The sequence below is a fragment of the Schistocerca gregaria genome, chromosome 1, assembly GCF_023897955.1.
Source record: "Schistocerca gregaria isolate iqSchGreg1 chromosome 1, iqSchGreg1.2, whole genome shotgun sequence".
Lineage (NCBI taxonomy): Eukaryota > Metazoa > Arthropoda > Insecta > Orthoptera > Acrididae > Schistocerca > Schistocerca gregaria.
The window spans coordinates 728,638,659-728,654,339 of record NC_064920.1 but is presented as its reverse complement, the minus strand read 5'-3'; the positions used below and the strand labels follow the sequence as shown (position 1 = coordinate 728,654,339).

General features: G+C 38.8%; 1 protein-coding gene across 24 annotated transcripts in view; it reads left to right on the top strand.

The window, feature by feature from the left end:
- The window catches only part of LOC126266876 (protein lap4), a 528,757-nt gene that overhangs the window by 392,537 nt on the left and 120,539 nt on the right, over nt 1–15,681 (top strand). For all 24 annotated transcript variants that reach the window (XM_049971620.1, XM_049971569.1, XM_049971528.1 and 21 more), the window contains 2 exons: nt 9,773–9,883; nt 10,033–10,212. In XM_049971620.1, the coding sequence (XP_049827577.1) occupies nt 9,773–9,883; nt 10,033–10,212 (291 nt within the window). The remainder of the gene's footprint in view (nt 1–9,772; nt 9,884–10,032; nt 10,213–15,681) is intronic.

The window sequence follows — 15,681 nt, the reverse complement described above, 5'->3', positions numbered from 1 at the left end:
TTACTAAACACCTCTGTAGTGCCATGGTGTAAATTTCTAAGAAGTTTGCATTAGTACAGTTGTATTGCGTATTAGAAGGTTTTTATACCAATTTTAGTAACACAGGTCCATTTATTTATGCCTGTATTGATCTACTTTGTTCTTGGGATCTCTCTGTAAATATGTGACAGTTTTCTCATGACTGTTAGTTGTTCTCAGTATGTATTATGCTTTGGACACAAATGTTAAAATTTTACTTCTTTGGAGATGTCACCTAAAATGGAGGTAGGTCATTGCTATGATAAGTTAAATAACTTATTTCTACATGTGTGATTCCTTTACCTGACCCACACCTCTCTACTACGCAATAACCAGTTCCATTGTGTAATTTGTTATTTTTCATACTCATTACTTAAGAATAAATAATGAAACCTGAAAAATGGCTATAAACAATTACTGCTTATTAGCATTAATGCCTTTTAACTATATAATCTAGTTCGTGTTATGTGAAATGTGCTTGCTAATCTACACATTACGAATACTTAGCTACTGAGTTAACATTCCAGCAGGTTGAGGAACAGATTTCATAACCATACCTAGACCAAAATGCAGATGAGCAGGTATTTTACGTTATACAAATTGAAATGTGCAACGTTAAAACAGTGAACACATTCTTGTGAAATGCTCTAACAGAAGTTAGATGGTTATTACATTGTTCATCATTGAGGTAACATAACCAGGTTATTGCTCACCCTTATCCACCTACAGTATATGTTAGTAGTATCTTCACTTTGTACAGAACAGTATTTGAGTTACCGTATAACATCCCATAACATTGTGGAGAGTTTTCAGGAAGAGCATAAAGGAACAATTGACAGCAATGGGGGAAAGAAATATGGTAGAAGAAGAATGGGTAGCTCTGAGGGATGAAGTAGTGAAGGCAGCTGAGGATCAAGTGGGTAAAAAGATGAGGGCTAGTAGAACCCCTTGGCAACAGAAGAAATATTGAATTTAATTGATGAAAGGAGAAAATATAAAAATGCAGTAAATGAAGCAGGCAAAAAGGAATACAAACGTCTCGAAAATGAGATCGACAGGAAGTGCAAAATGGCTAAGCAGGGATGGGTAGAGGACAAATGTAAGGATGTAGAGACTTATCTCACTAGGGGTAAGGTAGATACTGCCTACAGGAAAATTAAAGAGACCTTTGGAGAGAAGAGAACCATCTGTATGAACATCAAGAGCTCAGACGGAAACCCAGTTCTAAACAAAGAAGGGAAAGCAGAAAGGTGGAAGGAGTATATACAGGGTGTATACAAGGGCGATATACTTGAGGACAATATTATGGAAATGGAAGAGGATGTAGATGAAGACGAAATGGGAGATACGATATTGCGTGAAGAGTTTGACAGAGCACTGAAAGACCTGAGTCGAAACAAGGCCCCCGGAGTAGACAACATTCCATTGGAACTACTGACGGCCTTGGGAGAGCCAGTCCTGACAAAACTGTACCATCTGGTGAGCAAGATGTATGAAACATGCGAAATACCCTCAGACTTCAAGAAGAATAGAATAATTCAAATCCCAAAGAAAGCAGGTGTTGACAGATGTGAAAATTACTGAACAATCAGTTTAATAAGCCACAGCTGCAAAATACTAAATCGAATTCTTTACAGACAAATGGAAAAACTAGTAGAAGCCGACCTCGGGGAGGATCAGTTTGGATTCTGTAGAAATGTTGGAACACGTGAGGCAATACTGACCTTACGACTTATCTTAGAAGAAAGATTAAGAAAAGGCAAACCTACGTTTCTAGCATTTGTAGACTTGGAAAAAGCTTTTGACAATGTTGACTGGAATACTTTACAATTTGTACAGAAACCAGATGACAGTCGTAAGAGTCGAGGGGCATGAAAGGGAAGCAGTGGTTGGGGAAAGGAGTGAGACAGGGTTGTAGCCTCTCCCCGATGTTATTCAATCTGTATTTTGAGCAAGCAGTAAAGGAAACAAAAGAGAAATTCGGAGTAGGTATTAAAATTCATGGAGAAGAAATAAAAACTTTGAGGTTCCCCGTTGACATTGTAATTCTGTCAGAGACAGCAAAGGACTTGGAAGAGCAGTTGAACGGAGTGGACAGTGTCTTGAAAGGAGGGTATAAGATGTACATCAACAAAAGCAAAACGAGGATAATGGAATGTAGTCAAATTAAATCGGGTGATGCTGAGGGAATTAGATTAGGAAATGATACACTTAAAGGAGTTTTGCTATTTGGGGAGCAAAATAACTGATGATGGTCGAAGTAGGGAAGATATAAAATATAGACTGGCAATGGGAAGGAAAGTGTTTTTGAAGAAGAGAAATTTGTTAACATCGAGCATAGATTTAAGTCTCAGGAAGTCGTTTCTGAAAGTATTTGTATGGAGTGTAGCCATGTATGGAAGTGAAACATGGATGATAAATAGTTTGGACAAGAAGAGAATAGAAGCTTTTGAAATGTGGTACTACAGAAGAATGCTGAAGATTAGTTGGGTAGATCACATAACTAATGAGGAGGTATTGAATAGAATTGGTGAGAAGAGGAGTTTGTGGCACAACTTGACAAAAAGAAGGGACCGGTTAGTAGGACATGTTTTAAGGCATCAAGGGATCACAAATTTAGCATTGGACGGCAGCGTGGAGGGTAAAAATCGTAGAGGGAGACCAAGAGATCAATACACTAAGCAGATTCAGAAGGATGTAGGTTGCACTAAGTACTGGGAGATGAAGAAGCTTGCACAGGATAGAGCAGCGTGGAGAGCTGCATCAAACCAGTCTCAGCACTGAAGACCACAACAACAATAACATCCCATTACTATATCAGCTGTGACTATTTAGGGGTGTTTCTCTTTTGAGTATCATGGCTCCATGTGGAGAATTGTCCAGTAATTTGTAACACAATTTTCTTCTGGGCAAAGGTGGTAATGGAATCCAAGAGCCCATCATTAGAATGCATTATATTGAGATAAATAGTGTCAGTGCTTAAGACATGGGAAAGTTATTCAAGAAACTTTGGAAGAGGGTACTTCAGATATGTTTTATACCATTATGTTGGTAGCAGGATAACATAGATTTAAGATACCTTTTATTTTTGTAGAAAATCCCATACTAATGTAGAATGATTACTACCCTCATGTAATGTGGATTTTAAATGACTGCCTATGAGAGGTAGACCAGCTGGTTTCACCATTAAGTTAGTAACGTGTTACATTGATGATATGACGATGGGTTGATAACACTGATAAAAAAGCAAAAGTTTCATGAACAATTCGGCTTACTTCTTGACATATTCTCCTTTGAGGGATATACACTTGGTCCAATGACCTTACAGCTTTTTCATTCCGTGAGAAAAATAGATTCTGTCAAACACTGCAAAATACTCATTGATTGCAACTATCACTTCTTTATTTGAAGAAAATTTCTTCCCTTCAAGCTAAAGATTCAAGTTAGCCCAATTGACTTCTTTCTCTTTCGTAACTCTGGTGAATAGGGTAAGTGAGAAACCAGTTCCAAGCCCAATTCATGCACTTTTGCCTGATGTGTGGGATGGTGCATTATTTAGTGAAAGAGCACTTTTCTGTGTGCCAACCTTGTTCTTTTTTCAGCCAGTGCTAGTTTAATGATCCAGCAATGAGGTGTAATAGGGTCCAGTTACGGTTCTGCCTTTTTCAAATAATAAGTGAGGGTTATTTCTTGCAAATCCCAAGACGACAGTGGGCGCACCTACTAGCTGACAAAATGGGCTTCGCATTTTTGTGTGCAGTTTCACCACCCTTTGTCCATTGTTTTGATTGCTGTTTCAATGCTGGTATGTAACGATGGATCAAAGTTTCACCAGCAGTCACAAGTTTGCACAAAAAGTCTTGCAGATTTTGCAATTAAACAGTGCCAGCCTTTGTGTTGAAATGTTGTGCCGGATGCACTTTTGGTCAGCTGTGAACATTCGCAGCACCCACTGTGCCCACTGCTTCTTCATAGCCAATGCTCCACGCAGGATGTTATGCACTCATTCAGTTGAGATGTCCACAATCCCAGTGATGACAGATTTTTATTTGGCAGTCTTGCATTGCCATATCATGGATTGTGTCGGTGGTTTTCTTTGTGGTGTGCACTTAGTTGTTGCTGCTTGTCCAACCAAGTTTCAGTTCATTAACATAATAGTTAATGGTCTTCGGTGATGATGATGGTGATGGTGCAGGTGCAGGTGCAGGTGCAGGTGCAGAGTTCACATGAACTTCATCTAATTCTGTTCTGATTTGTGCGGCAGTATAACTCTTTAAATGAAAATGTTTAATAGTAGCACAAAACTCTATTTTCTCCATTTTAAATCACTGTCAACACACTGACCAGTTAACAATGAACTGTATGTTGTTGAAATTCTTGTAATAACCGTCTTACCAACCACAAAGACGCAACAGGAATGTTTGATTCTTTCATGTGAATATACCAGACTTGACAGAATTCTGAGCTTGACAGACTATCATAGTGGTTTTTTTTTTATGCTGTGTGCACCTGTTAATGCAGTCTGTATAATTAATATGGTAGGTGATGTTGCTGTACTTTCTTTACTCTCTTTGGGTGGTGTCCAGGCCGTTTTCATCGCCCTTTGTGTGTGATATGCGAATTCAAGCAGGGTATTTGGAAATATTGCACGGACCATCCCACAGGCAGGTATTAACAGTTTCAAAGTTCTCTTAGTTATTATTCCATCTGGCTCATTTCTTCATAAAAATGTATTTATTGGCTTGGTGATTTTAATGTAATCAGTGGTGTATTTCTTCTTTTCCTGCCATTGTCTATATCATTAAGTTAAAGAAACCTTTACAGTGTGTGTGTATTCATTCCCATGATTTGTTGAATGTTCTTGTAATATAAGTCTTTGCAAAAGGCTGAAAAAATACACAGGCATTTCTATAAGTGCGGAGTTGAATTAGTAAAAGCGAACAGACATTCCCCCCTCCCCCCTCCTGTTTTTGTTTTTCTCCCACCCTCTGAAAAGTCTGTTTTATTTCCCTAAGTTAACTTCCCACTAGTGTTGTGTTATTTTCCTTGGTAACTGTGCAGGCGTTCCTGTCACCTGCTACGTGAAGGGGCTATGGATTGTTTCATTAATCAGAATGTGTTGCCTACAAAATGTGACCATACAATCATTTTGTCATAAACCATTATTTAATTTTTAAAGTTACCACAGTGGTAGGACTAATTTGCGAATATTTGTGGTCAGGTTCAGTATTACGTAACTTGAGTAAAACTAGATAAAGACTTGCATATTACTGTAGCGTCACTGTATTGTGTGAGGAAACACATTTTTGTTCACCAATGTATTGTTTATCCAGCTTTGTTTTGCAGTCCTCATATACTTGCGCATGTCATCACAGAATGTCTGATAAGTCTATTCTCTTCATCAACTCTTCCCACCAAATCCATGGCTATTTCTCTCAGCTAGTCACTCACTCTTCACTTTATCTTTGGCATTGTTCTTTGAGAACTGAATAAATTAACCATCTTCTCATTTGATCCTTTGATACTCCCATTTCCGTGTGAAACTTGGAGATTTGACTGTCAAATTCTGTTATTCTCATGTTTCATTCATTAAAAACCTATATAAATTTCCAGAATTCGTATCTAGAGACTATTTGACTTCATACATTATTCATCAGTCAAATGTTGAACATAACTAACAGCTAAATGCTCATGATATAAATTCCTGTACAGAACCAAAACATTTGTGTGGCATATGCACAAAATGGCAATATTAACACAGTTTTGGCTGGAACACATGTAGGAGATTTGGTTTTTGAGTAATGTGTTATAGACTATTGGAAGTGGTGGAGAATATATGCAGAGAGGAAGATGAGGTTGAACACAAATGTTTTGTTAAAAACAACTTAATGTGAATGTGTAAAATGGTGTTGCATTCATTGGTGTGCTCTGTGTACTAGACAAGGATGTATTTAGCAAGAATGAATAAATTTCAGTACACAACTTCACTTGCACACCCAACAAATTTACCTAATCACAGTTCAAAGGAATCTGTGATTAAAAATTAATGTTCATATAACTGTGTAGTACCTAATGCTAATAGCTTGCTGCTGAAATGTTTTGTGCCAATAAATACTGGTAAAGAGTGACAAGAGTAGAAAAACTATTTTATAAATTCTGTAATCCAGTCACTGGTCTCAATAAATTCAATACAGCATGGATAAATTTAAGTGTAAGAACGTGTGATACAGTTCTGACCTTTGATTAATCTTAACACATTGACTGCCACATGAGTGAAAAATTACTTAGACAAATTTATTTTTTGGCCCTATGAAGTACCTAAATAAAACTCGTGGACACATTTTCACTTAAAACTGTGTGCTGCTGTGGCAGATCATGGCACCAGTAATGACTCATGTTTGTGGGCTATGGTTTTGCAGAACACAATAAAGTTAAAGGTACTTGAAATCATGAGTTATATACACCTCACATGGCTCAGTCGGTTGGACTTTCCTTTTCTGTATTACGTATTTACTTTTACATATTACTTAAACTGTTCAATGTAAATTGCATACAATTTTTGTTTACATACTCCAACTGACAACGTAAAAAAAAAATTAAACTACAAAAAATGTTGGTATCAGTGCTTTGTACTGCATTTCTGATGCCTGTACATGCTGTGCTTTGTGAAAACTCATTCTGTACAAAAATACAAGTCACAGGTCTTATGTTTCCATGCAGTTCTTTTTATTTTGATAGCTTGCTCTCGTCTGTGTTCACATTTCATTATTTCACAGCACACTGTACGCCTAAATCTAGCTGTTTCAATGTTCTCTTTAAGTTTTACTTGCAGACTCAACTAGTAAAAATTCACCTGAGTTGTTGTTATATAATGATGCAGTATATTTCTCAGTTGTGTCTATAACATTGTCCACAATCTCTTCAAATGCCTTTGTTCATCTTCATAATGTCTCCCAGACATTTTCTTGCTTCTCAGTGTCACTGGATTGTAGTGGAAACAATATCAAAATGACGATGTGGCACAATGAAGGAAAGTAGTAATGTGACTGTACACAAATAATATTATGAAATCAGAGATTGACAGAAGAACCATTCTAAAATTGTTAGCTACACAGTAGATGACACTCCTGGCGTTGTTACTATGGTGCCACATGAGTCATATGTAACTCTCGGAAATAACTGTATTGTAAGAGACTAATTTGAAATATGTCAAGTTATTTATAGATAAATAGCTTATTTAGTGCAAAATAAAGTAGGAAATGGAAGAAAAGAAACAAAATGGCTCCTGGGGTTTGGTAACCAAAGTGTGCAATGGCAGCCAATGTGTTAAAGATAAACTGAAGGAAGTCAAACCCATATTTCTACATCTAGAAGCAGCTTTTAACAATTATGACAATAAATTTTTGAATCTTTGAAGTTTGGAATTTGGTACAGATAAAATACTACAAACTGAAGATTTTTATACACAGCTTGTGTGGAAACCAGTGTGGTTGGATGACAGTCAAAGGACATAAAAGGGAGGCAATAGTTGGGGAGTGATAGTTAAGAAGGGGTGAGGAGTATTGTAGCCTATACATGATATTGTTGAGTCTGTATTTCGAGGAAGTGACAAAGGAAAGTGGATAAATTTTGAAAGGGAATTAAAGCTCACTGAGACAAAATAAAATAATTGCTTAACAATAACATTGTAATTCTGTTGGAAATATCAAATTACTTTGAATGTCAGTGAACCTTAATGATAGTATTTTGAGAAGACATTATAAGATGAACATCATAATGTGAAACAAGGTGACCTTGAGAGAATTATAGTAGGGAATTGACTCTGAAATTAGGACAGAAGTTTTGCTGTTTTGACAGCTAAATAACTGGCAATGATTGCTTGAAGCAGAGAGGATGTAAAATAGCCAGAAAAGAGTTCCTGAAAATAAAGAAAATGTTTTGTGTTAGAAAGTATTTGTCTAGAGTGTAACCTTACAGAGAAATGAAATGTGGATTATGAACAATGCAGTTATGAGGATAATAGAAGCTTTTGAAATGTGGCACTACAGGGGAATGCTGAAAATTAGATTGGTAGTTAAAGTAACTATTGAAGAGCTACTGTGATGAATCAGAAAGAGAAGAAATTTACATTACAAATTGGCTAAAACAAAGGATTGATCGACAGGACATGTTCTGAGGCATTAAGGAATATTAGATGTGATGATATAGTGCTGGACCAAAGCTTGATTACAGTGTGCTTCTTCAATTGGAAATGTATTTTGATAGTTACACAAAGCTAAAGATACCTATACGTGAGGGATAGGGATGGAGAACTGCATCAGAGTAGTCTTTAGATGGGATCAACAGCAACTACAACAACAAAAAAGATGCTGGCACTATGCAAACACTTTAATTTTGCAATTTTAGATGGAGATATTTTGAAATATGTTTGTGTAAGATAATGCTACAGGTCAAGCTAGATCTACCATGTTTACATGACCGTCAACCCCAACAAATAGTTACACTGAAGCTGTTACCAAAAGCTTTGTGTAGTCCCTTTTGCTTTGTGCTATGTTTTGCCTTTTGTTTTATTTTGTTATTTTTTGAGTGAAGAGACTAATCCAGGTCCATGACCAGGTTCGAGTACAACCCTCACGACACCAGAAGGTATGCGTTATCCCAATGACCATTATGTCATTTCTGCTTCAACAGGAGCAAAGAAGACTGATGCAGGCTGCCAATCCTGTGTGCAAACCAGTCCTCTCCCCTCAAGTGGTCAGAATTCTCGTTTGTGGTTGTGGCCGATTGCCACATTATAGTGTCTGCACTTTAGCAAACGAAGGAATAAGTGCAAGAAAATAAAGGTCAACATTCAATTAATGAGATGGTCATTGGAGACACATCAAAAGTGGTGGTTGGATGAGGATGGGGAAGGAAAATAGCTGTCTTCTTTTTAAAAGAATTATCCTGGTATTTGACTGAAGTAATTAAGGGAAGCTAGAGAAATCTTAATTTGGGATGGTTTGATGGGAATTTGAATCCTCTTTTTCCTGATTTGTAAGTCTAGGTTCTTAATCGTGGTGGTGGTGGTGGTGGTGGTGGTTGTTGTTGTTGTTCTATTTACATACTTATGATGGAAGTCCCCTATTGTGGTACAAATGGTAAAAATTAAATTTTCAATGCCACTGTAATAACAAAAAAGAAAACACCGTTTTTCAATTTATAACCTAATTTAATATTGATCCTTGAATAATTGCTTTATGGTATTAAATTCTTATTTTCTACAACCACTGATTTGATTTCTGGATTGCTTTCATAATCTGCTCCTGGGTTTCTGCCTGTAAATAAACTCTGATTCAGAAATATTACAGAACTAATAACTACTTTGAGTGTGGTAATACTAAACACACACAACCTAATTATCACTTTACCTTGATTTTCTTATACACATCTTAACATCATTACACTATATATTAGAGGCAAAATAGTGTGTAAGGATATTTTCAAATCACACACTTACATTTATGGGAGGTTAAATTTGCTACTCTATTAGAATAATATGTACAAAACATTCAAAAAGAAGGTCTTGTGTACTGCTCCCCCCCCCCCCCCCCTTCCCCCTTGCTCTTGGGGTTCAGTTCTTATGATTATTGTGTGTGTTGCTAACAGAAAGAAACAGGTTGCTAAGAAAATTGTAGGCCAGGTTACAGAATAAAATGAATGCTGAAGTCTATTTCCTCTGCAGCAGTTTCATTTGTCATTGATATTATTGCAGGAAGTTGTACTGCATAAAGAAGGTGGTTCACTGGGATTCAGCATCATTGGTGGCACTGATCATTCATGTACTCCATTTGGAGCCACTGAGCCTGGAATTTTTATATCACATGTAAGCACTTTTTTTATTTTAATTTATTACAGATACTGATATGAAATTTTCACAGTTCCTCATATACATCTGGAGTAAACTTTCTGATCTTAATTGGAGTGTAGTTATCAATTTCATGTTTTAATTTGAACATTCAATGTTCCTAATAGCTGGTTCCTGGAGGTATTGCAGCACAATCAGGGAAGCTGAGAATGGGTGATCGTATTCTAAAAGTTAATGGTGAAGATATTACCAAATACACTCATAAAGAAGCGGTGATGGCACTTTTGAAGCCTGGTGATGAAATACATCTTACTGTTCAGCATGATCCTTTGCCAGAAGGTTATCAAGTAAGTGTTCGCTTTTGTGTGATATAATCTTAATGGTAGATGCATATTTTTAGAATAATGCCAGTAACATGTTCTTACTACCATATGTTTACTTCATTTACAAATCATTATTTTGACCTGTCATAAGATATATCAACAACTATGTCGCAAATGGCTTCTTGTCCATTGGAAATTTGATTTTCAAAAGCTCAAACAATAATTGCAGGACCCTCATGGCTTGTTTTATTAATCTTGTTTTGATCAAAAACTTTTACCTCAGTACTCTTTTTGGTGACAAGGAATCATTATGCTCAGCCACTTACGTAATTGAGGTAAAGTAAACTTGCATCCTCACTTCAGTTCAATAATGTGTGTTGCGTCTCCAATTCTGAATGAGACAATGTGGTTTGTTTAGTCAGTCAGCATGTCTTAAATGGTTGTTCATAGCTTAGACTCTGCCAACGTCATCACTTTACAGGAAGAACGGTTATCAGCATGTGAAATTGTTCCCACAATGGTGTCGTTCAGATGCCAGCCACTATTGAGAGACACAGAACATTGAAGCACTCCCTTGTAGTGGTTGCCAAAGGTCAACACTGAGAGCTGCTGATCACTTTACTTGATGACAGTAACTCTGTGATTGATGTTTCAGTGAGTCTATTGGTAGAGGCAAGGCATCAACAAATCCTGGCTGTTATGCACGTGCAGCTATTGATGGCATGAGCATCTGGAAAGTTGTGTATGAGCTGACAACTCCACTCCCCACCACAGACATCTATCATTCACAGAGTCATTTTGATTAGTTAGTTAGCATGCCTACAAATTATGACTTGTAGGTTCACTAGGAACAGCAAAAGAACTGCCCATTAGCTTTGTGGAGGCAACTGGGAAGGCTCTCCTACACAGACAATATTCATCAGTCTCTACAGTCTCCATAGTATCAATTTATCCTCTGCATAGAATAGTGTGGAGGGAGCCAGATTCCATTGCATGTCTCAGGTATGCAGTACCACATAAATTCAGCTGAGGCAGGCGATCATGTATAACGTAAGCTCAGAAGAGAAAGGGTTTCAGTCTACATCTACAGGGATACTCTGCAAATCGCATTTAAGTGCCTGGCAGAGAGTTCATCAAACCACCTTCACAATTCTCTATTATTCCAATCTCGTATAGTGCGCGGAAAGAATGAACACCTATATTTTTCCGTACGAGCTCTGATTTCCCTTATTTTATCGTGGTAATCGTCTCTCCCTATGTAGGTCAGTGTCAACAAAATATTTTCGCATTCGGAGGAGAAAGTTGGTGGTTGGAATTTCGTGAGAAGATTCTGTCGCAACGAAAAACGCCTTTCTTTTAATGATGTCCAGCCCAAATTCTTTATCATCTGTGACATTCTCCCCCATATTTTGCGATAATACAAAACGTGCTGAGTTTCTTTGAACTTTTTCGATGTACTCAGTCAGTCCTATCTGGTAAGGGTCTCACACCGCACAGCAGTATCCTAAAAGAGGACGGACAAGCGTAGTGTAGGCAGTCTCCTTAGTAGATCTGTTACGTTTTCTAAGTGTCCTGCCAATAAAATGCAGTCTTTGGTTGGCCTCCCCACAACATTTTTTATGTGTTCCTTCCAATGTAAGTTGTTTGTGAATGTAATAGCTGGGTATTTAGTTGAATTTACGGCTTTTGGATTTGACTGATTTATTGTGTAACCGAAGTTTAACGAGTTCCTTTTAGCACTGATGTGGATGACCTCACACTTTTCGTTACTTAGAGTCAACTGCTACTTCTCGCAGCATTCAGATATTTTTTTCCAAATCATTTTACAGTTTGTTCTGATCTTCTGATGACCTTATTAGTCGATAAATCAGTGTCATCTGCAAACAACCGAAGATGGCTGCTCAGATTGTCTCCCAAATCGTTTATGTAGATAAGGAACAACAAAGGACCTCTAATACTACATTGGGAAATGCCAGAAATCACTTCTGTTTTACTTGATGACTTTTTGTTAATTACTATGAACTGTGACCTCTCTGGCAGGAAATCACAAATCGAGTCAAATAACTGATACAATATTCCATAAGCACGCAATTTCACTACAAGCCGCTTGTGTGGTACAGTGTTAAAAGCCTTCCGGAAATCCAGAAACTCAGAATTCATCTGAAATCCCTTGTCAATAGCACTCAACACTTCATGTGAGTAAAGAGCTAGTTGTGTTTCACAGGAATGATGTTTTCTAAATGCATGTTGACTGTGTGTCAATAGACAGTTTTCTTTGAGGTAATTCATAATGTTTGAACACAATATATGTTCCAAAATCCTGCTGCATATTGTCGTTAATGATATGAGTATGTAATTTAGTGGAAAAAATGTGTTTTTTTGTTGGTATAATACATTGTCACACACCTCTCCTCTGTCACAAGGGGTAGTTTTATGAGCCAGGATCCAACAACCTATTACTCGGCCCTAGAGTCAAATTTTTGGCGATGTGTTTGTCTTTAAACACAGAAATGCGTGAGCATACTGCACCCACCTTGTGAACTCACCCTTCCATGTGGCTGGAGTCACATGGAATAGACTGTGTTATTTGCTTCCCAAATTAAGTATTCTTGGGACCAGTCGAAACTTGTAGGACATCATCACAGATACCTTCCCCGTACACTGATGACCTCAGATGGTGAGACAGACTTGAGCAGCAATGTCTTGGTTACTTTGCAGATAGCATGCCAGTGAGAATCTAAACTTATTAAACTGCAAAGTGTGGAGCACCACAGTACTTGATTTTGTTTTCACAGATGTGCAAAAATGTGCATTTTTGCATAGACTGCCATCATTTTGGTTATTATTTAGATTTTATCTCAAGTAACAACAATATTAAGCCACCCAGTTTTCCATTGTTTTATTTTGCAGTACAGTGGGGAGACAGGCACACACATACTTGCACAAACAGGTGTGAACGGGCTTGTCACACACACACACACACACACACACACACACACACCTGCCCTTTAATGCAAGACCACAAATATTTGCAGGTTTGGTGATTGTGTAATACTTTTTTGAGCAATTCATTGAATGCAATTTCATTTTCCCTTTAGAGTCATGCAGAAATATGGATTCAACACATTCACACTCACAAACACACCACTATATGTTACAGCCAGGCTGCTTCACAGATTGTCCTTAACTTGTCAAGCTTACAGAAACAATTAATAATTGTGTTCAGATACATGCATATCTGTATAAAGGTTTTTTATACAAGGAGGTGAATGAACTCTTTCGGAGAATGTTTTTGACAGAATTCAGTTGAAAAGCTGTTTAGAAATTTGCAGTGCCCAAAAAACACTGCTAGACATTGATGAGCTGACGAAAGAAAAAATTAGGAACTTTAATTAAAAACAGTATTTTTCTGGTTAATACGGAAACATAATGACTCTGAAATAAATGTCACTATAAAGTTCATGTGGAAAGCTTTCATTCATTCTAAGACTAAGAACTATTATGTATCTGTATCATGATTCCCCATTTTATTACTAAATCGGGATATTAAAAGCAAGACGAGCATAAATAGATGATAAAATATGTTATTTACTGTAATTAATACTATTATCTTCAGAAATAAAATTACTGGGTGTTCACATAGAGGAATTAATGAGGACTGCCTTCCTACAGCGTGGTATCTCCTGTTTGTAAATGAGACTCTCTCCCCCCGTCTCTCTCCCCCCGTCTCTCTCCCCCCGTCTCTCTCCCCCCGTCTCTCTCCCCCCGTCTCTCTCCCCCCGTCTCTCTCCCCCCGTCTCTCTCCCCCCGTCTCTCTCCCCCCGTCTCTCTCCCCCCGTCTCTCTCCCCCCGTCTCTCTCCCCCCGTCTCTCTCCCCCCGTCTCTCTCCCCCCGTCTCTCTCCCCCCGTCTCTCTCCCCCCGTCTCTCTCCCCCCGTCTCTCTCCCCCCGTCTCTCTCCCCCCGTCTCTCTCCCCCCGTCTCTCTCCCCCCGTCTCTCTCCCCCCGTCTCTCTCCCCCCGTCTCTCTCCCCCCGTCTCTCTCCCCCCGTCTCTCTCCCCCCGTCTCTCTCCCCCCGTCTCTCTCCCCCCGTCTCTCTCCCCCCCTGTCTCTCTCCCCCCCCTGTCTCTCTCCCCCCCCTGTCTCTCTCCCCCCCCTGTCTCTCCCCCCCCCTGTCTCTCTCCCCCCCCTGTCTCTCTCCCCCCCCTGTCTCTCTCCCCCCCCTGTCTCTCTCCCCCCCCTGTCTCTCTCCCCCCCCTCTCTCTCTCCCCCCCCTCTCTCTCTCCCCCCTCTCTCTCTCCCCCCTCTCTCTCTCCCCCCTCTCTCTCTCCCCCCTCTCTCTCTCCCCCCTCTCTCTCTCCCCCCTCTCTCTCTCCCCCCTCTCTCTCTCCCCCCTCTCTCTCTCCCCCCTCTCTCTCTCCCCCCTCTCTCTCTCCCCCCTCTCTCTCTCCCCCCTCTCTCTCTCCCCCCTCTCTCTCTCCCCCCTCTCTCTCTCCCCCCCTCTCTCTCTCCCCCCTCTCTCTCTCCCCCCTCTCTCTCCCTCCTCTCGCCCTTAGTGGAGTTAAAGATAGAAACACTAACTGTTATGTATAGTTGATGATATGCAGAGGATTTCGTCTGTTGTTCTGAAAATTTGTTTTATGCAGATTATTTCATATGTTGTTTTAAACAGTTGCTTGGAGTAGCTAAGTAAAGGTTTCCAATGCACTCTTTGAGCCATGTAATTACAAGAAATCACAAATGCAACACTGCAGTATTTTGAAATCACATCATTAATAGTTTTGCTGTACCACTCTCTCATTATTGAAACTGTTTTATCAAAGGTGATACAGTGCTCAGTTCTGTGAGAATGAAGATATTCAACATTGCTTTTTAGCACTTGGATGTACATCTATATTTACATGGGTACTCTGCAATTCATCACACTTAAGTGCCTCACAGAAGGTTCATTGAACCATCTTCATAATAGTTCTCTATTGTTCCACTCACAAACAGAGCATGGTAAAGAAAAGAACATCTATATCTTTCTGTGTGAACTCTGATTTTCCTTATTTGATTATGATGATCATTTCTCCCTATGTAGGTTGGCATCAAAAAATATTTTTCCATTCAGAGAAGAAAATTAATTGAAATTTCATGAGAAGATTCCACCTCAATGAAAAATCCTTAGTCTTAATGATTTCCACCAAAAATCCTGTATCGCGTCCGTGAGACTCTCCCCCTTGTTTTCTGATAATACAAAATGTGCTGCCTGTCTTTGAACTCCATTTATCCTATCTGGTAAAGGTCCTGCACCCTACAGCAGTGTTCCAAACGAGGGCAGAAAACTTTAGTGTAGGCAGTCTCTTTAGAAATTATCTTAAAGGTGAAATAGTCTTCTTCAAACAAAATACAGGGTAATGACTTCTGTCTATACTGTACTGCATCGCAGTATCTGTGAGAGGCCTTGGAGGGGCTGTAGATTTAATTGGTGCACGTTTTATGCTGCTCACTAA